Source organism: Caenorhabditis remanei, chromosome IV (genome assembly GCF_010183535.1).
Source record: "Caenorhabditis remanei strain PX506 chromosome IV, whole genome shotgun sequence".
Lineage (NCBI taxonomy): Eukaryota > Metazoa > Nematoda > Chromadorea > Rhabditida > Rhabditidae > Caenorhabditis > Caenorhabditis remanei.
The window spans coordinates 15,265,694-15,285,397 of NC_071331.1; the positions used below are offsets into that span (position 1 = coordinate 15,265,694).

At 33.6% G+C, this 19,704-nt stretch overlaps 7 protein-coding genes across 7 annotated transcripts; all 7 read right to left on the reverse strand.

Moving 5' to 3' along the window:
• Positions 1 to 50: 50 nt before the first annotated feature.
• GCK72_014265 (uncharacterized protein) lies at positions 51 to 1,835 on the reverse strand (the record flags this gene model as incomplete). Its single annotated transcript, XM_053730214.1, has 6 exons — positions 51 to 123; positions 170 to 288; positions 335 to 856; positions 902 to 1,000; positions 1,329 to 1,397; positions 1,527 to 1,835. The coding sequence occupies 6 exons, from the start codon at positions 1,833 to 1,835 to the stop codon at positions 51 to 53; spliced, it is 1,191 nt and encodes a 396-aa protein (XP_053584986.1).
• Positions 1,836 to 2,471: 636 nt separating this feature from the next.
• Positions 2,472 to 3,424, reverse strand: GCK72_014266 (uncharacterized protein; the record flags this gene model as incomplete). Its single annotated transcript, XM_053730215.1, has 5 exons — positions 2,472 to 2,609; positions 2,655 to 2,830; positions 2,880 to 3,032; positions 3,077 to 3,285; positions 3,333 to 3,424. The coding sequence occupies 5 exons, from the start codon at positions 3,422 to 3,424 to the stop codon at positions 2,472 to 2,474; spliced, it is 768 nt and encodes a 255-aa protein (XP_053584987.1).
• Positions 3,425 to 4,112: 688 nt separating this feature from the next.
• GCK72_014267 (uncharacterized protein) lies at positions 4,113 to 4,554 on the reverse strand (the record flags this gene model as incomplete). The annotated part of the gene is made up of 3 exons (XM_003100674.2): positions 4,113 to 4,274; positions 4,319 to 4,397; positions 4,448 to 4,554. 3 exons carry the CDS (start codon positions 4,552 to 4,554, stop codon positions 4,113 to 4,115), a joined length of 348 nt encoding a protein of 115 aa, XP_003100722.2.
• Positions 4,555 to 7,626: 3,072 nt separating this feature from the next.
• On the reverse strand, positions 7,627 to 8,992 carry GCK72_014268 (uncharacterized protein; the record flags this gene model as incomplete). Its single annotated transcript, XM_003100723.2, has 8 exons — positions 7,627 to 7,797; positions 7,846 to 7,924; positions 7,978 to 8,111; positions 8,158 to 8,324; positions 8,371 to 8,523; positions 8,570 to 8,635; positions 8,683 to 8,840; positions 8,889 to 8,992. The coding sequence occupies 8 exons, from the start codon at positions 8,990 to 8,992 to the stop codon at positions 7,627 to 7,629; spliced, it is 1,032 nt and encodes a 343-aa protein (XP_003100771.2).
• Positions 8,993 to 10,272: 1,280 nt separating this feature from the next.
• GCK72_014269 (uncharacterized protein) lies at positions 10,273 to 11,629 on the reverse strand (the record flags this gene model as incomplete). Its single annotated transcript, XM_003100724.2, has 7 exons — positions 10,273 to 10,437; positions 10,485 to 10,697; positions 10,750 to 10,866; positions 10,910 to 10,968; positions 11,020 to 11,172; positions 11,219 to 11,284; positions 11,488 to 11,629. The coding sequence occupies 7 exons, from the start codon at positions 11,627 to 11,629 to the stop codon at positions 10,273 to 10,275; spliced, it is 915 nt and encodes a 304-aa protein (XP_003100772.2).
• Positions 11,630 to 12,831: 1,202 nt separating this feature from the next.
• On the reverse strand, positions 12,832 to 14,404 carry GCK72_014270 (uncharacterized protein; the record flags this gene model as incomplete). Its single annotated transcript, XM_053730216.1, has 7 exons — positions 12,832 to 13,002; positions 13,055 to 13,133; positions 13,183 to 13,316; positions 13,505 to 13,593; positions 13,640 to 13,792; positions 13,842 to 14,065; positions 14,307 to 14,404. 7 exons carry the CDS (start codon positions 14,402 to 14,404, stop codon positions 12,832 to 12,834), a joined length of 948 nt encoding a protein of 315 aa, XP_053584988.1.
• Positions 14,405 to 17,550: 3,146 nt separating this feature from the next.
• Positions 17,551 to 19,335, reverse strand: GCK72_014271 (uncharacterized protein; the record flags this gene model as incomplete). The annotated part of the gene is made up of 7 exons (XM_053730217.1): positions 17,551 to 17,637; positions 17,698 to 18,160; positions 18,216 to 18,408; positions 18,463 to 18,634; positions 18,685 to 18,903; positions 19,043 to 19,245; positions 19,296 to 19,335. The coding sequence occupies 7 exons, from the start codon at positions 19,333 to 19,335 to the stop codon at positions 17,551 to 17,553; spliced, it is 1,377 nt and encodes a 458-aa protein (XP_053584989.1).
• Between the last annotated feature and the right edge of the window lie 369 nt (positions 19,336 to 19,704).

Sequence of the window (19,704 nt, forward strand, 5' to 3'; positions counted from 1 at the left end):
TGATTGTAATAATAAAAATGAATGTCTAAAAAAGGAAATAAACGAATTTTTCAGACATGTGATGAAACTTTCAAACTGATTGTTTCTACATTGTTCATGATGTTGATGAGTTGCCCACGAACTCTGAAAAACAAATAAAAATTATTTTGTATAAGTAATTACCACAAACTTGTTAATATCTCCAGATCCCAAATTTTCCAAAGCATTCATCACAAATGTCTTCGTTTCTTGATTCAAATCTCTGATTGATCGCAGAGTGTCTGTCATTTTTCCATTATCATCTTCTGGCTGAAAACTTTAAAAATCACTTAATCTCTTTCAATAGAAAACTCACATGACTTGAGTATCCACGTGGAGAAGTTGAGGATGACTGATTAGAATCGAATGTATCCGAACGAATGACTCCAGTTGTTTTATATCTTTTAATCACATCCAACATTCTTTTCTTCGGTCCGTAAGGTATATTCATATCCTTGAAGTCCTGTTCTTTCAATTCAAAAAATACTTCCAAATCGACATTTTCGTTCTTGAATGGCTCTGAATACTTTCCTAATTCCATCTCCTCCAATAACTCGGATAACGAACGTGGCCCACGATTTCCAGATATAGCTTGAGGTGCTTGTTTAGCTGTTTCTGCTTGATGATCACTGATTATTTGCAATATTCTGTTATGTTCACACCCCAACACGGCAGCATTTTCTCCTTTTGAATTCTTTTGTTCAACGTTTCCTCCTTTCTCGAGAAGTGATAAAAATGTGACTTCATGTCCAGCTATCGCTGCTTCGTGAACTGGAGTTGTTCCATGAGAATCAGCTGCATTCGGATCACATCCAGCAGCCAACAGAGTATCAACTACCTGAGAATTTGAGAATGAAAGAACTTGAAAAGAGCTGTTTCATACCACATTCTGACAACAACTAGCTGCATAATGAATCGCCTGTCTCTTTTCTTTATCACACATTTTAGGATTGGCTCCTCTCTCCAACAAAAGACGGACAACCTGAAATAAACTGCTCATTTTTGTTTTGCTTTTGCAATGTTCGACTCAACAGTTCATTTGTTTATTATCTGTTTTAACAACTCTTTTGAAGAATAAAATACTTCAAAGGAAGTTCATTACTACTCGTGAATGGGTTTATCTGATTATTCGTAGCTGTTACATCTCGTTTCTAGTCTTCCAAATCTTTTATTCATTATCTCATCTGATGATCGTATTTTTATGTACACGGAATCCTTTTTCAAATGGATTTTCTCTTTGATTCCTTGGACTTCGCAACATTTCAAATGTTCATAAATCAACAGTTTCCGAGCATTTTCTGATCTCTTACGTTTAGATTTCCGCATGCAGAAGCCATCATCAAAGGGGTTTGCCATCTGCCATTTGTTGAATCATCTACCTGAAATTACTCATTTTCCAAACATTTTCTACCATTTATGTTGGCGAATCAAATGAAAAAGTTAAGCGGACCGATAAAAGAGGACGGCTGAAGAAATCTAGTCCTCCGCTAACAAACATTCTCACTAACCTGTGCTCCATTATCCAACAAGAAAGCTGCAACACTGTTATGACCCAAATAAGCAGCATACAAAAGAGGTGTCCAACCGGTCTGATTTTTCGAAACCATCGTGTTTGGATTGATTCTCAAAAGCTTCTTAAGAACCTCTAGATCTCCAATACTTGCAGCAGTACAGGCATCCATATCATATTTATTTTCGGGATAGAGTTGAGGCATTGGTTTGTAAATAATATCAGCAAGAAGAGGAGCATTTCCAGATCTACTGGATGGAACATATGTGATTCCTGGGCGCTCTTGAAAACGGACACGAACTGACATGGTGATGGGAAGTAGAATGAATTGATGAAAAAATAGAAAAGAAAGGGAAGAGAGAAGGAAAGAAAGAGAGATAAAGAAGAAGGTGATATGGAAGGAAAAACCAGTTGATGACTAAGACATAATGATATAAAAAGAAGAAAGATATAGTATTATTGACATGATAATTGATGGTTATTGACACAATCAAGGTTACAAAACGGATGTCCGATGTGTCACACGTTTGAACCACTCTCGAAAACTTCTTGCGAAGAATCTTCCCGGATCTAACATTCGCAGAGATTCAAGTTGCAAGTCCATTATTCTGATTCCATGAACTTTTCAATTGATTAAAATACACGTCAGTGTGTTTACTCGTTTCCACATTTATTTCCTCTCCGAACGTTCCTCTCAATATTTTTGAACTGTCTCGAATGGTATGAATCTTGTTTGGTTTTTTGATTCGAAGCTGATTATTTCATTAGTGAGAAATGAAGACTAGACACCTCAACTCACTTTCATGTATATAATATCTAGTTCCGTTTGCCATGGCTCACTCATTTTGTTCGTCAGAAAGGGGGCAAGGAAGCATAATCTGAAGAAGAAAAAGAAAAGAACTGAGAAAATAATTCGAAGAAAAAAGACGAAAGATTAAGAATCTCACAATGTGTAACTCAAATCGAAGAGGATCGCAAGTATTTCTCTATGGATTGGATTCGAGTCAATGTGATCGATCAGGGCAAATATAGTACACGAGATCGGAAAGACAGCCAAGACGAATAGATAATGAGAGAAAAACTGAAAATGAGAAAATTATTAAGACTGTTTCAGAACAATTTCAACCTTGTATAATCTGATATTTTCTGATATTTGATATCTTTCACCCAATGAATAAGAGTGTTTGCGTTCTCGATTATTATAGTAATACTTCCGATTAATTCTATAAGTAATTAGAGAAACCACGTAGCAGATAACATTGAGTGATAGATGACACACCACAAAAACAATTACCAATTCTGCTGAAATTATTCATAATATTTGTAGAGAACTGATTGAGATAAAACGAACGATAACTGAAAATGAAAGCTGTGCCGATAGACATGACAATGAGAAGAAGGATAATGGAATATCCAATAATTGGTCTCCTTTCTCTCTCATAATCTTTGATGTAATACGTGGCAAAAATACGTTCCAGCATGATAGCAACCAAGGCGAATAGTGCTGAAAAGGAAGATATGAAAATCCGGAGGAACAATTGAACTCACGAGGACAGCTCATCACAGTTCGAAAGAAATTGAGAGCAAATGGAAGATTGAAATCTCGTTTTCCTAGAATGTTAGCGACTCCATCTATTATGATGAATATTGAAGTGAATGGACACGTGGCATAGATGGCTTGATGAAGAATTTGGATGTTGGTTTTGAAATGTTTCACTCGAAAAGTCACATACAAATTGAAGAAATAATAAAGAATTCTGAAAATTGAATCTCATTGAATTCATATTTTGAATTTGAAACTTACGAGAGAATATTCAGAATTGTGATAATGGAGAAGACAACGGCAAAATAGGGATATAAACCATTTTTATACAATGTGGTGTCATCAAGTCTCATTTCAAAAAAAATGAAAAGAAAGGAAACGGAAGAACGAAGATCAGAAAGAAATAGTTCGTTATGTTATAAGAAATAAGACTTGGAGTCGTCTGAACCGGAAACAAAATAAGAAAGAAGAGGAGAAAGAAAGCACGTAACAGAAGATATGATATAATGTTTAAACAAAGTATGCTCAAAAAAGTATGATTTTGTGAGCAATAGGAAAACAATTTTTATAACTCTCGTCCTTTTTCAATGACCGGTTTTACCGAAATTATACCGGTTACGCAGAAATAATATATCCAATTGTTATTAGAATAAACACTGACAAAACGTGTGGAGAGCAAACTTCTAGACCAGATTTCAAGAAAGTTAACGAGTTCTTCTAGTCGTGATGTCTGTTTTGATGTATATCGTTTGGTTTGAAATGCATTGATTCTAACTTTCAGACTATTAATGACATTCCGAAGCGAAATCAAGTTCATAAGCACCTAGATCTATTCATCAATTCGAAAAGCATCAGAACATTGAATAAAAAGTCTGAAATTTTCCTGTCTCTCTGGAAGTTAACTTTTATGTTCTCACCGTGAGAAGAGTCTACCGAAACTCTAGCTTTGAGTCATGCATTTCAATCAACACCAACATTCTGCGCTTCCTCAGAAAACTTAATCTGTAGAATTCAAAAATAAGAGTGAACTACTTTATTTATTCAGTTTTTCAATTTTTTGAAACTCCAAGTCTTCTTCAACTGTTCAAAATACACATCACTATGTTTGTTTCTTTCAAAATCCATTTGATCTCCAAATGTATTTTTCAGTCTTTTTGATCTCTCCGTGACGTCATTCACTTTTGCCGGTCGTCTGATTCCGATCTGAACTCAAAGTATCATAAGTCAGAACGAGAAAGTACCCATACTTTCACCATAATCAAATCGAATTCGTTCTGCCAGCGTTCACTCATCTGGAGAGAAAAATATGGAGCGAATATTGTTAATCTGAAATTCAAAAACTCGAATTTAGGAGTCATCTTGAAAGAGTAACTCACAGTATGTAACTCAATTCGAAGAGTGTTCCGAGAATTCTTTTGATGCCAGGAGGCGAATAATATTGAAGAAGAGTAGTAATCCCACAGGAACTGATGAAAAATGCCATAACAAACATATAGCGGGAGAAATACTGGATTGACTTTATCAGTTATCAAATGAAAAGAGTCGGAAACTCACTTTATGAATTCGGATGTTTTCTGATATTTGGTATCTTTCACCAAGTGAATATGTGTGCTTGATCACTCGATTTTGAAAATAATAACTTCGATTCAAACGATACACCCATAAAAGAACAACATATGAAATAATATTTATAATGAGGTGAACGGCCGAAAAAGTGAATAATTGATCTGCTGAAAATCAAAATTTTGTTGATCATTATGGCGTGTTTTCAGGTCATTTTACACCTACACGATAAGAAGAATTCACAAAAATGAACCCCCTCACGGAGATTTTAATTGGAAAAACATGTTGAAAAGCTGATTAATAAGAAAAAAACCTACTGAAATTGACAATGTACGATGTAAAAACAGAGGATAAATACAGTAACCCAATCAAGAAATATCCGATAAAAGGCCTCTGTTTTTTCTCATAATCTTTTATGTAATGTGTTGCACACAATCGTTCCAACATAGTCGTTATAAGTGAGAAAAATGCTGAAATGAAGAAGTTGATCCAGATGGTTCAATGAGTTCAAAACTAACATGGAGCGAGAAAAGCTATTCGAATGTATTGTAAGTTGATGTATAAACGATTATTCTTCTCTAAATCTGAAATACATTGAAGTGGCTGAGAGTTTCGATTTGTGTGGGTCACCTTCTTTGATTCCAATCAAATCGAGTATTTTTTCAGAAATTATAAACAGTGAACTGATTGGACAAGTCACATAAATTGCTTGGTTTATTCTATGAATATTTCTTTTGAAATCTCCAACTTTAATACACAAGAATGTATTAAAAATGTAGTAGAGAATTCTACAAAGAAGCAGTTATTGAAATCAAGTTGGGAGAAATAGAAACTTACGAAAAAACATTTAGAGACACAATTAGGGAATGAGAAACAATAAAATACAAACGTTCTTCTTTTGGATAAGAACTGTAGATAGTAATTTCCATAGCGTATATAGAAAATAATGAGGTTAGTTTTTTCGAAAAGTATTACTTTATTTCATGCTTCGAAGAATTCTTGTTAAGGTTCAAATTTAGAAAGGAAACATGTGACGGAGGAGGAGGAACAATGAGAATATGAAGGTGACGTGAGTAGGAGTGAACGGATTCCAAAGAAATTTGGAATCTATTTGAAATATAAAAAAATTTTAAAGGACATTAGCAATTGAAAAATCTGAATAAAACTTCTCAAAGTAATTCAGTTCCATGAGTTGTGAAGCTGTTGAAAATACATCATACTGTGCTGGCTCGCGTCAAATTCCATTTGTTCTCCAAACGTATTCTTCAATATTTTCCCTTGGTTATCAAAATTTACAACTTTTGACGGTTTTCTCAATCTGATCTGAAAATAACATTCTTAAGTATGTATCACTAATAACATAATAACTTGCTTTAATCAGAATGGCATCCAACTCATTTTGCCACGATTCACTCATTTTGAGTATAAAATAAGGAGCAAGAATGCACAATCTGAACAGAAATAAAATCATTGAATACTCCAGAATTGACTTACAAAGTGAAACTCAAATCGAAAACAACACAAAGAATTTCTCGATGAAGAGGTCTCGAGTCATAGTGAGTAATGAGCACACAGGTGACACAAGTGATTGGAAATATTGCAAGAACCATTAAAAACTGAGTAAAGAATTGATGCATTCTGATATTTTCCGCAATTTGATACTGTTCAGCCAACGAATAATCACTTTTTGTCACTCTGTTTTTGTTGTAATAATTTCGATTGATTCGATATGTGACCAATGAGATTATGTAACCAAAAACGTTGAGAAAAAGATGAAAACCCACAAAAATATAAATGAAATCAGCTGAAATCTTGTAGTTATTTCCTAGAATTGTATATTGTCTTACTGTAATTCAGAATGTATGAAGCCAAAAATGATGTGCAATACATAATTATAATGATACTGAACCCGATAATTGACCTTCTTTTTCTCTCATAATCTTTGATAAAATACGTGGCAAAAACCCGTTCCAGCATAATGGTAGTCATGGAGAATAATGCTGAAAATAGAGAAAAAAGATTTGAATTATCAGAAAAAATCATACGAGGACACATGATTGCAGTTCGGAAAAATGGATTGAAGATGAAAAATGTGGCCACTTCTTCAAATTCTGAAAGTTTGAAAGTCGTGACTGTATTTTTTTATGAAAAAATGAAGCAAACCTCTTCTTTTTCCAAATAAATCTAATAGATTTTCACAAATGAAAATGGTTGAACTAATCGGACAAGTTGCATAAATCGCTTGATGGATTTTTTGAAGATTTGTTTTGTAATGTTTGACACGAAAAGTGAGGAATAGATTGAATGAATAATACCCAATTCTGGAATTTTTCATGAGGAAATTTTTAGGTTTTCTCATGAAGAAACTTACGAAACAATATTGAGAGCAATGATGAGCAAAAATGAAAAAAGGAAATAAATATTATGATGCTCTCTTTCAAAAGACCGTTCTGCAAACTGAGAAATTGATAGCATTATGGGAAAATTAGAGTAGATTCCTTTAAACCACAGAAATATAGCGAATATTTTCAGAAGATATAAGTTATTTGATGCATTCGGTCATTCTCATTCATTCCGGTTAAAACATAAACAGATGATATAAAAAAAGATGTAGACAGCTCTGAGAGCACATATATTGTTCTGGGTATTCATTCATGATCATTTGTCAAAACAGAAATCAGAAAAAAAGAATATAAATTATTGTGGAGACGGGTCGTAAATGCGTCTATTTTCTAAAAGGTGGCTACATCACAAGCAACGCCTACTTGTTCTTGTAGATTCTTTCCAAATATCTTCTCTGATAACTGGAAATGAGATAAAGTATAATATCACAATAAGTCTGAAAAGGCACAAACGCTGTATTTTATAAAAAGGACACTTTGTCGGTTAGAAATGGTTCATATTGTCTTTCAAAGTTCTGTAAATTCTTCATCGGACAGTAATATTGATCAATGATTTATTCTTTTTAAATTATTATGAGAAACAAGAAAATTTAAACCCGAACAACTTTAGTTAATTCATGATTCCATGACTTCTGAAGTTGATTGAAATACATGTCACTGTGTTGACTTGTTTCGAATTCCATTTGCTCTCCAAATGTATTTTTCAATGTTTTCGATCTCTCGTGAACTATCTGAATTTTCGATGATTTTCTGATTCCAACCTGAAAATAAACTATGATTTCAATAATCTCAGTGGTTCATTATTTTACTTTCACAAAGATTTGATTCAGATCATTTTGCCATGGTTCACTTGTTTTTAGAATGAGATAAGGCGCCAGAATACAAAGTCTGAAAGTATGGTTCTACTGATTTTAGGAATCAAAGATCTCATGAAAACTCACAAAGTGAAACTCAAATCAAAGACGACGAACAGAATTTCTCGGTGAAGTGGAGATGAATCATAGTGAATAATGAGTGCACAAATAGTGCATGTAATAGGGAAAAAAGCGAGGACAAACAAATAATGAGAGAAAAACTGAAAATTTGGAAATGATTTTGAGAGGAAGCACAGTCATACTCACTTTGTATACTTTGATGTTTTCAGCAATTTGGAATCGAGTACCCAGTGAATAATCTTGTTTATTGTTGTGATAATATTTCCGATTTATTCTATAAGTGACAATCGAAATAATATAACAGATTATGTTGAGCAACAGATGAGTAGCGACGTAGACAAAAATGAGATTTGCTGAAATTATGGTTGTTTTTGAATGGATTAAATGAGTGAGACTCACTTGAATTGAAAATAAAAGCAGTGAGCATAGAGATAAAAATCATTAGTAGAATAATTATAAATGCTACATAATGCCTTCTTTTCTTTTCGTAGTCTTTTATAAAACACGTTGCAAATACTCGTTCGAGCATGATAGCAGTTAGAGCGAACAAAGCTAAATAACATATTGTTGTGAATGATTGAAGGATTTTATGACTCACGAGGACACATGATTGCAGTTCGGATGTACTGTTTGTACATGAAAAATGAACTGTCTGATAGGAAATCTAGAATTATTTTTCATATTGGTCTACTATAGTGCTCGAAGACTCACTCTGATTTTTTCCTAAAATATCAAAAGTCTTCTCTGTGATCAATATAATTGAACTGAATGGACACGTAGAATATATTGCTTGGTGAAGGATTTGAAGATTTGTTTTGTAGTATTTGACACGGAAAGTGATGAAAAGATTGAAAAAGTAGTACAGCATTCTGTAAATGAATTCAAAAAAAATGAAAGATTGCAACTTGAAAACTTACGAAGCACAGTTCAAAACGATAATAATGAGGAAAAAAGCAAGGAAGTAAATGTAGAATTCATTATTTCTGAATGCCCGTTCGTTGAATTGTTCGATTGAAAGCATTGATAAATGGAGACAAGAGTTGAAGGAGAAGCACAACTATACGAATATACGTGTTTTGTTATTTCCTGAAACAAGAATGAATTAGAATCTGAAGCTCTGTTGATATGGGAAAACACGGCATTTACTCGAAGACAGTTCTGACAAAAACAATTAAAACAAAGAAGAGAAAAGTGATGTTCGATTGGAGAGTTAACACAAAACGTCTGTCGGTGTTTATCATTTTATTCAGAAAATAGGAAAATCGAGAGACGCTGGAAAAACCAACATGTCAGGAATTTCTAGTCTATTTTTATAACATTTTGAATTTAATGAAGAAACAACAAATTGTGGATGCTACGTGCAGTTAGTCAGACCAATTGAAGATAGGAAATATGAATTTCCGGCTGGTTTTTCTCCTCAAAAGAGCTCTTCTTTTCTCTAGTTTTCATTGAAATTGTTGAGAAAATGCAACGGAAAATGACGCAGTTAAGGTCTTTTTTTGGGAAGAAATGGCATAGAATCAACCATTTATAGTCTGAAATCACTGTTTTGATTCGAAGAGAGGTGACGACAAAGAACAGATTATACTCTCATCCCGTATGAAATTTTGAATGTTATTCAGTCTGCTGTATTTTATTTTCATAGAATTTATGAAGATGAATACAAATGAGAAAAAAATAAACAACGGAGGACAAGTAAACTGAAATTCCAGGAATCTATCCAGAAGGAATGCCTTTTGTGTCTCAGACTCTCTTTCGATTTGAATCTTCTAATTTTAGCCCGAGCTTTTCCTGAAACTTGAATTGTCAGATGAGAAGAGTAGTGTGTATAGTGTTCTGAGAGCTAGTATGCTAGTCAGATTGAATTTTTATTGTGTCTCAGACAGTCTTTCAATTTGAATTTCAAACTGCTATCACAATTTTTCTGAAATTTGGATTGTTCTTTCCGCAAGCAGTCATAAAAATTAGCTGAATCACAATGCCAAAGAGACGTATCGGTACACAGTAGGAAACAGGGAGAAGAGTGATCGAGAGCCGATAAATTTTTACTTTTTTCTATTCCTATTATGCTCAGAAAGTAGGAAAGATTCTTATCGTAAGGCTCCCATGTCACTTTTCTTGAAGTTATTGAAGTTCTTTTTGGCTCTTTTTTCTGAAGAATAATGCATGCTTATTGGTGACCGTTCTTCTCCATTCTTCCCCTTACTGTTTATTGTTCCAGATAAACTGAAGTCTTTATAGAATTTTAAGAAATATATTATTAACATGAAGAAGACAGTATCATTGAATGAACAGAAAAAGTCATGGTTCATTAGGTCGCATTGTATTCCATGAATTGGTCAATTGACTGAAATATATATCCATTTGTACATTTTTTCCCAAATTCATCCTCTCTCCGAACGTTGTTTTTAGTTGTAAACTCGGTTTTCCGATGGTTATGCTTGAGCATTTCACTTCCGAATTGTACTGAAAATAAATACTTAATCATTCAAACCATATGTTCCAGATCCTACCAATTTCACGCATTTCTTGAATTCATGTTGCCACGTGGCGTTGTATTTGTAGTGAATATAAGGGCAGTAAAGAATAAAAATAGTATACAGTAGGTCAAAAGAAACGATGAAAATGTTCTTCTCAGTAGAACTGAATGGAAGACTTGCCATGAGGAGTAGAAATGAGCAAAATGTTGCAAAAAGGGCTACTGTCAGAGCAAATATATGGAAGAACTGAATGTCGTATTTTCTCGTTTTGAATACTTATTTTCTTTCGATTACTCACTTTTGCAAACTGAATGTTCTCTGAAATTTGATATCTTTCCGTCAATGAATATGTGTAGATTTTCCTCAATGAGCAATTGTAGTAGTAACGATTTAATTTGTAGTTGATTATATTCACCTGTAAATTCTTTCTTTTTTCATAATTTGATGAGTTCACTTACAATATAACTGATGATATTACTCAAAAATAAGCCGAGAAATGGATAGAAAGTAGCCGAGACTGAAATAAATTAAGAAAGCATTGAGAATAAAAAGTGGTGAGAAAACTCACAATGAATACAGATGAGAACGAAAATTAAAGAAGTTAGATATATGAGAAAACTCATTGTATATCCAATGTAAGAACGATTCTCTTTTTCATAATCATGATGAAAATATGTTGCAAATGATCGTTCGATTGCGTATGCTGGCAGACACATGAATCCTAAAATATTATTAGTGTTTATGTTCAGTTGGTAAGTTAAAATTACCGATAAAAGTTGTGACAAGTCTGATGAATTGAATCACCTGGAATGTTGTCGTCTTTGCATTGAAACCTGGAATTTATTTGTGTGAATCATCAGAAACTATATTAGTTACATCAAGTTGATAGTTTTCAAAAAGTTCTCCTTCTGACCCTAATCCGAAAAAGTTCCAATCAATCTTTAAATGGTTTCCTATTTCAATATCCCACAATCACATTAAACTTCGTCATTTACTCAAACTTAATCTCATGTTTAATCTTTTCTCCAATACAAACCTCCGTCGAAATCCCAGATTATCATTATCTTCTCAACAATGAAAGCGATATGATTGAATGGACACGTGAAATACACAAACTGATGAATTCGCCGGATATTATTCATTGAGCTTCTTGTACGGTAATCAATACTCACATTCATCAGATAATATAGAATTCTGGAAAAAGTTTTCACTCGGTTCCTGGTTGACTTGTTATTTAAAAAATCATTTTGACTTCAAGATTTCAGACAGGTTCAGATATGACACATATTTTATCATCTCATTTCGAGCTAACGAAAACGAAAAGAAGTGATGAAAACACAATTCATCATTAATTATGTCTCATAGTCTTCTTTTTTTCAGAAAATAATGGGGTTATTCACCTCTGGAAAAAACGTTTTTTTTCCCTCGATTCATTTACCGGAAAAAACCCGTTTTTCCGTTTTTCGCCGTTTTTTCCGGCAAATGAATCGAGGGAAAAAACGTTTTTTCCGGAGGTGAATAACCCCATAAGATTTCAAAGTTGTAAGAGATCATCTATTGACTTCCAAGTTTTCCGACTTACCCAATAAAATTTACAGTGATTTCTAACTTAAAAACTAAAGAATATAATTCCATGGATCCATTCTCCACAGCTGATTGGCGATCGAAACGAAGAACGTCCAACATTTCAGAATATTCTATAGTACTTGATGTACTATTGAATCTGAAAATGAGAGGAGATAAACTAGATTGATATAATATGAATGAAATGAGCAAGAAGAAGAAGAGATTAGTTGAATTAAAGGAAAGGAAATTGAGCACTGAGACCAGAAGGAGAAAAAGAAGAAAAAAGGTAGAATAATGAAAAAAAGAAAAGGAAAAAAGTGAGAGGAGGTTGGGTCTTCCCGTCTACTTCTGATTCAAATGTGATGACGTAACGGATTCTGATTCCAATTGTATCGAAAAGATCCATTTGAAGAGAGAAAAATGGAAAATAGTGGACTTGTTAGCAGGATTCAATGCCTAGTTTCAACGAACGATTCGTAAAAAAATCAGAAGAGGTCCAAATTTCTGATGCATACGATCGAGTTGGCCTATCAATTCTCACGGTTTCCTGTTCATTGAACCGAAAGAAGATGTTTGCTGTAGTTTTGGTGATCTGATCGTAATCTGAAGTTTTCAGAATCATATGTTGTACTGGAAATCTTATGTACCAAAAATTTTTTTGCGAAGAAAATTTTTTTCCACATTCAGTATGAACAATCCGGAGAAAATGGAAAACTAAAAGAATAATACCTGATTTATTTCTTATCACTGTGAACAAAACATTTAATCAGAATCATTTATGAAACCCGTTAAAACAGAAAAACCGATTTATTATCTAACATTTTTGAATATTCCACGATGTGTTCAGTTGCTCGAAATACGTATCCGATTGTCGTTTGATATCAATGTTCATCTCGATTCCAAATGTATTTCTCAGATTGACGTTATTCGAGTCAGCACATGCCTCTGTCACATCTATTCGTTTTGTCCGAAAACGTGACGTGTACTGCAAATGAATATGAGTTAGAAGAATCTAGTGGATTCTGGAGAATTCGTACTGTGGCTACTACTTTTTTGAATTCCTGATGCCAACGAATATTGAATTTGTAGATGATGTATGGAGTTAATATCGTGTAACTGAAAATAAAAGTGAATTCTATGACTCTGCAAAATTCAGAATACTTACACACTGTAACTCAATTCGAACAATGAGATAAAGATATTACGGTAGAACCATTGAATATCAAAACTTGCAGCTAACATTAGGAGAGGACATAGTATTGTGAAGAAGAAAATACTTGATGCGAAGCGATTGAAAAACTGAAAATGAAATCTCAGAAGAATCTCAGAAGACGAAGACAAACTTACAAATGAGAAGTGAATATTATCAGATATTTGATATCTTTCAGCCAACGAATACTTCCCGTCAAAACTCCGTTGACATGCGTTATAATATCTTCTGTTTATTTTATAGTTCAACACATTTCCCTGCAATTTTCCAATCTCACCAATCTCAAAAGTTCCAACTCAAGACCTACCATACAACTGGTTATACTCAATGCAAGCAGAAAAATGGTATGATACAAACTTGTTGCAACTAAAACTTAAAAATTAACAAGTCTGAAACAATTGAATAAACTCACACAAAGCAAGAGAATAAGCGAGTAATCCTCCTACAGTATACAATCCAATTCCAATTATAATTCCAATCCACCACCTATTTCTTTTTTCATAATCCTTCAGATAAACTGTGGCACAGAATCTTTCGATTACGAATGCAGTCAAACATATCAATCCTGAAACTCTAGACGTTCTTTCTTCTTCTTTTTATTGTAATTATTCTACCTGGAAAAACAGTAGAAGTTCTCAAATGATGAAGGAATTGAAATGTTCTATCATCATAATCGTATCCATATGGCAGTCCTAAGATTATCATTATTTTTTGAGCGATGAGAACAATTGATCCGATAGGGCACGTTATATAAATGAATTGATGAATTTTGATAACATTTGTGTCGAATTTTCCAATCCGGATATCAATCCAAACATTCAGAATATAGTAGAGAACTCTGAAAGTAGTTGTTTTGATTTCATGATACAATTTTCTTCTATTTTCATGCAAAATGTTGAGTTATTTCATTGAAAAACATTGATTCAAGTTCTTTAAGCTTCATTTTTCAACTAAAATTTGTGAAACATCTCACAAAATAGTTTGATTCAGAAATCACTTTGCATATCTCTCACCAGACATTGGCTACAGTCTTCATAACAAAAATAAACTAAAAATAAATTAATGTTATTGAAACTCACGAGAGAATATTCACAAAAATAACGACGACGAAACCAAGATTAAAATATTGAAGAGTGCTGTCTTGTTGTGCTGCCGTGTAGTTGAAAGAGAGTATCATCTCTGAAATATTTCAATTCGAAAAAAGAAAAAGACTCTCATTTTGGAAAAAAGAGTTGATTGATGAAACGAGCATTTCCAACTTTTTAGGAGGCGGATGATACAATTCAGAACTCAAATGAGACATTTTATGTCAAGAAAAAAAGAAAAAAGAAGGAGCAAATAGATTCAGAAATGACATGATCCCGACAATAAAACTAATTTGAGGAACAGAAAAACAGAAAAAAAGAGAAATTCTTGTGCTAACAGAGATATCGAAAAGCTTCCGGCTACAAATTAGAACGCAAAAAATAATTGGAGGTACGAAAATGAAAGTTTTATTAGTTTAATAAGATTTACCCTTTCCTGATTGAAACAATAATCCATCATATGGATACTTTTGATCTCAGATTGAATAAGGAAACTAGTAGAGGCTCTTCATTTTTAGAAAGAAAAAGGGTAAGAATGGGAGAAAAAGATAAAAATAAAAGTGGATGAATTGAAAAAAGAACGTCCGGGGGTGGTTAGAAGAAGACAAAAACAAGTGAAAAGGCTTTTTCGGTCACAAACTTTTCATAGAAAGTTGACCTAAATTCGAGTAGACTCGTTTGTTTTTGAAACTTAAATTTACCACAAGAACATGCTCGGAAAAGAAAACTTAGTGATGATAAGTTGAGTCATTTTTCAGATAAAGTGTAAGCACCAAACAGAAGTTCACACCTGGAATTTTTCGTTCTTTGTTTGATGGAAAAGTTCAGATTTCTTTCTGGTTTTTTTTGTTCGGCTCCAGAGATCAAGTGAAGCTTGAAATTATGAGTTCAGGTTGACTTTTCTATTTTATATCAATTCGAGTTTTGAATATCGGAAAATGAGTAGATTCACTATAATTTCTCTCCGTATTGTTTCATATTTTAGTTTTTACGCACGATAAATGAGAAGAAGGTGACGAATTCGAAGATTAGCTCAAGTAGTCTCATGAAAAAAGTAGATTTAAGAGAAGATCACGTCATTGTTAATGGAATATTACTGACTTCCGGAAATCCGTATTTCTTCAGAAATATCTCAATATAAAAAGTTCTTTGGAACTTTGAATAAATCAAAAAGATTTAATACGATTTGATCTCAAAGTTCATTTTTTTTAGTTTGGATTACTGTGAAATATCAGTTAGACCAAAAGACTTGATTCAAGTTGTGAGTTTTCTCACGAGATTGAATTCTAACTTCCGTGTCCCAAAGTGAAGTTCAATTTTATTGAGTAAAATATCTGACGTCTACACGGCAGTCTACTGAAATTGTCATCCAGCAGACATGATTACTCATCTTCTTTACACCATACTTCTCAAATGAGGGGCCGGCCCCCGGGCCCTCAGGCCCCTCAGGCCCCTCTTTTCAGGGATATGGGATTTTTGAGAAAATTTTTCAAATTTTTCCCAAAAATTCAATTTTTCATGAGGAAAAATTTCCCAATTTACTCGTTTTTTATACTTTTTTCACGATGATTTAGTATATTTTTCGAAAGATTAACTGAATTTTTCAGCGAAACGCCTCCGGCAATAAAAATCTCTAAGGTCAAATCTGATTTTTTCCCAGAATAATCTATGTGTTTTCGTGAGTTCATTTCCATATCGAAAGAATATAAAAATTCGGTCGAAACCCCGCAGAGATCAAGCGGCGAAACAGTTTGGGCATTTCTGTAGCCGTGGAAGAAAACAATAAAAAAATGGCGAAAGTAATTATGTTATAAAACTTGAAAAAAATTCTTTGAAAAATTTTCGGCCCGGCCCTTGACAAGTATGCTTTATACAGAAAGTTAATGGGAAATTGTATCTGATGTAGAATTTATCAGTTGGATTCAAAATAATTTGATATGAAACTATCAATGACAATTCTAAAAAATAGTATAGATATATAAAAGTAAAAGTATTTTTTGCTGAAGTCATAATATTATTATTCCGAAAATAAAAAGGCTTGATTAACTTGAAGGAAATTTCGAGGCTTTCGAGACAAACTTGTTTTGAGTCGAACAATAATTATAGACTCAGAACTTCAAAACTTCTGATCGTTTCTCTTTCTGTTTTATTGAATAAAATGCAATTCTCTAAGGAGAAGAGATATCAAAACATAGAACTGAATTGATAGTTATTACGTAAAGAAAGATGTTTAGTCAAAACTTGAATGGGGAAGAACACTTCTCGTGCTTCTGTTTCCCAATTTCCTTGTAAATCAGAATCTATTCGTCAGATCATCACAGAAAACCGGAAGAATTATTGGTATAGACAGACAGAATAAGTTGAGTTAGTCTCGTGGGTTATTGATGCGGAAAATTAGAAAAAACTGAGGATTTTTGGGTTTGTTTAGACATGCGGAAAGATCAAGCAAGAGAAGAAAAGAGAAGAGTAAATGACGTATTAAAGAAGAGGAATTCACAAATTATTCGGATATATAAAAGTTTGTTCTTTTGATTCTTTTGAGCGTTTTCAATCATTGAAATAATAATTTTGGAAATGAACATTCAAAAAGTTATTTGTAGAACAGAGATGTTTTTGAAAGTTTGAAATTAAATTATGGGATTACTGTAGATGATGTTCCCCGTAAGAAAAGTGAATCTGGATATCGTGAGTCAGGCAGATCATTGTTGGAACACGATAGTTACAAAACTTCTAAAATGATTCGGACTGAATGCGCTTCAAAGTCGCTGGTTGATAGGATTCTATTTGAATTCCTCTAAATTCAGCGCTAGTTGTTTGCCTGAATGATTCTGATAAATTTTAACTTCACAATAAAGTTTTCAAATTGAGTATCTTTATTTCAAAAAGGAGAAAATGAAAGAAAAGTTCAAATGTAGTTTGTTCCAAATGTTGATCCGAGAAGACATTTTAATTTGGTCTCGCCCCTTTCCGCTTCAAAAATTCTTGCTCTGATCTAAAAGAAGACTATAATTAAGCACAAAAATTGAGTATTTCTAATGAATAGAAGAAGGAACAAAGTGAAAAATAGAATAATTCGAAGGAATATTTCAAAGAAAACTCCGGATTTAATAAGTGAATGACGTGGAATGAAGAGGCAAGAAAAAGAAAAAAGAAAAAGGAAATGTGTCAGATTCAGGAAAATAAGTATTACTGAAGAAATTCAATGAAGAAATATAAATAAATGCAAAGAGCTCTTAAATCATTCTAGACTCAGCATTTCATCGTCTTCTTCTTCTTCAAAATTAGTCGGTGGGGCTGCACAATATTTCAATGGAATCACGAAGACCTGGAAACAATTCATAAATGAAAAGAGGTCAATTGATCATTCATTTTAATTAAAACCTACAGTAATATCATCATAACTAGCATGTCCACCACTATTCATAATCCATCTCTTCAAATTTCCAGATGCTTGTTGCCCTCTCGCAGCTGCCACCAAGTCTTGAGCAGCTTGTGTATATCTGGAAGAATCAGCAGAATCCGTTGATCCAAGTGTACTTCTGACAATCAATCCAGCATCTTCATTACTGAGAACATCCCATAAACCATCAGATGCCACAATAACAACATCTTTATCAGTCAAAGTATTCATATCTCTCAGATTGGTTACTGTAATTTCTGGAACTGCAGAAAGAAATGGTTTGATGTTCAGTCTCTCATCGACAGTCAACAAATGATGATCTCCAAATCCACGTGACACTCCAATTGTATTCAAAAGACGTTTTTTCCGAGAAGATTCACTTATCAACGGTGGTCGGAGATCGGATTCTTTCACTGTTTTCACTGCCCATCCATCCATAAACCAATCCCTGAAATCAAGAAGTGTCATTCAAAATATCCGATTGATTTCAACGACTGAAATACCTGTAAAGTACTCGCGATTTCAAATCTGATCTTGTCAGTTTCTTTGAGTATTCGAGTCTCGAAAACGAATTTCCAATTAATTCTGGATTACGGTATGCCAATTCCTGAAGTCTTTTCCGTTCAGAAGCTGGTGTTAAATCTCGAGAAAGAGCTTTCGTTCCATCTGATGTTACAAGAATAGCTCGACAATCACCTGCATTCGCTGAAATGCTAGAGCCATGTTCACACATCCCAGATAATTCCATACCAACATAAAGTTTTCCCAGAAAAACTAGAACTGATATGACTGCGCATCCACCAGGAAGTCTCCATACTTGTTTATCTTGTGAAATCTGTTCATCCATATCCAGAAATGAAGTCTCTAGAGCTCCTTTCACTAAATGTTCACTATGAATTCGACACTCATCTTCTTCATTCATCTGAAAATTATTAATTTCAGCTAATTTGAAATTGAATCTGGAACTGAAACCTTGCTCATACTGTAAGAAGATTCTGATCTACGTTTTCCAAAGTTTAAATTCTCATATCGATCCATATGAAGAAGCGTGTCAAGAACTTCACATAAACGAGATTTCACGTGCTCATGAAGGCATTTACTGGCCACAACGGCAACAGCTGAACCAGCATGACCATCAAATAAACTAAATAATGCAGCATCGGCTCGCGGAGCAAATATATTTGATTTTTCCTGGAAAAATGTCGTTAGTTCAAATGAAATGGATGTTCATATTGCTGACAATGAAACCTTTATATATATCGGAAAGCAAAGAATTACAAGAGCTACAATATTTTCGAAGTGAACGTTTCTTGATTATGACAATACTGACTGATTTACAATTCACAACATACAGATGTCTCACACTTTCGTCACCTCCCGGTGTTAACATTTGATCATCATCTATTTCGCCGACACTGCCATTTCTGGATTCGACCTTCTTTTCATCAGATAAACCATTCATTTCAGTTCCTTGATGTTGTGAAAGAACCAGCATTTTCGCAGATGATTGATCTTCATTCTGGATTGTTTTTCCTAAATATTGATGATGATTCTCGAATTCCTTGATTTTTTGGATTCCGTACCGGCGTTGATTACTTCAGCATAACCCGCATAAAGTGGCATTCGATGCGGCAAGCGAGGACAAAGAACAGGTCGTATCGAATGATCAGAAGAAAGAATGATTTCTTCTTCGGAAAAATATAAAAACTCTGGACGACTGTATGGATATCGTTGTTTTTCGATTAATGCTGTAATTGTCTTTCTTTTGCTTTTTTATCTGTTTATCTTATCTTACACGGAATGAAGCCTCCAATAAAAACTCCATCGCTTACATCCATAACTTTCCCTATTTTCTGAGAATTAGGGGTGTTAGATGTTGTAGGCTCAGAGGTAGAAGTTCGGCTAACAACTGACATAACTCTAGCAGCAATATCCATTTCAATTCATTCAAATAATTTAGAGTTAGTCAGACAATTTATAGCAGAGTGGAAT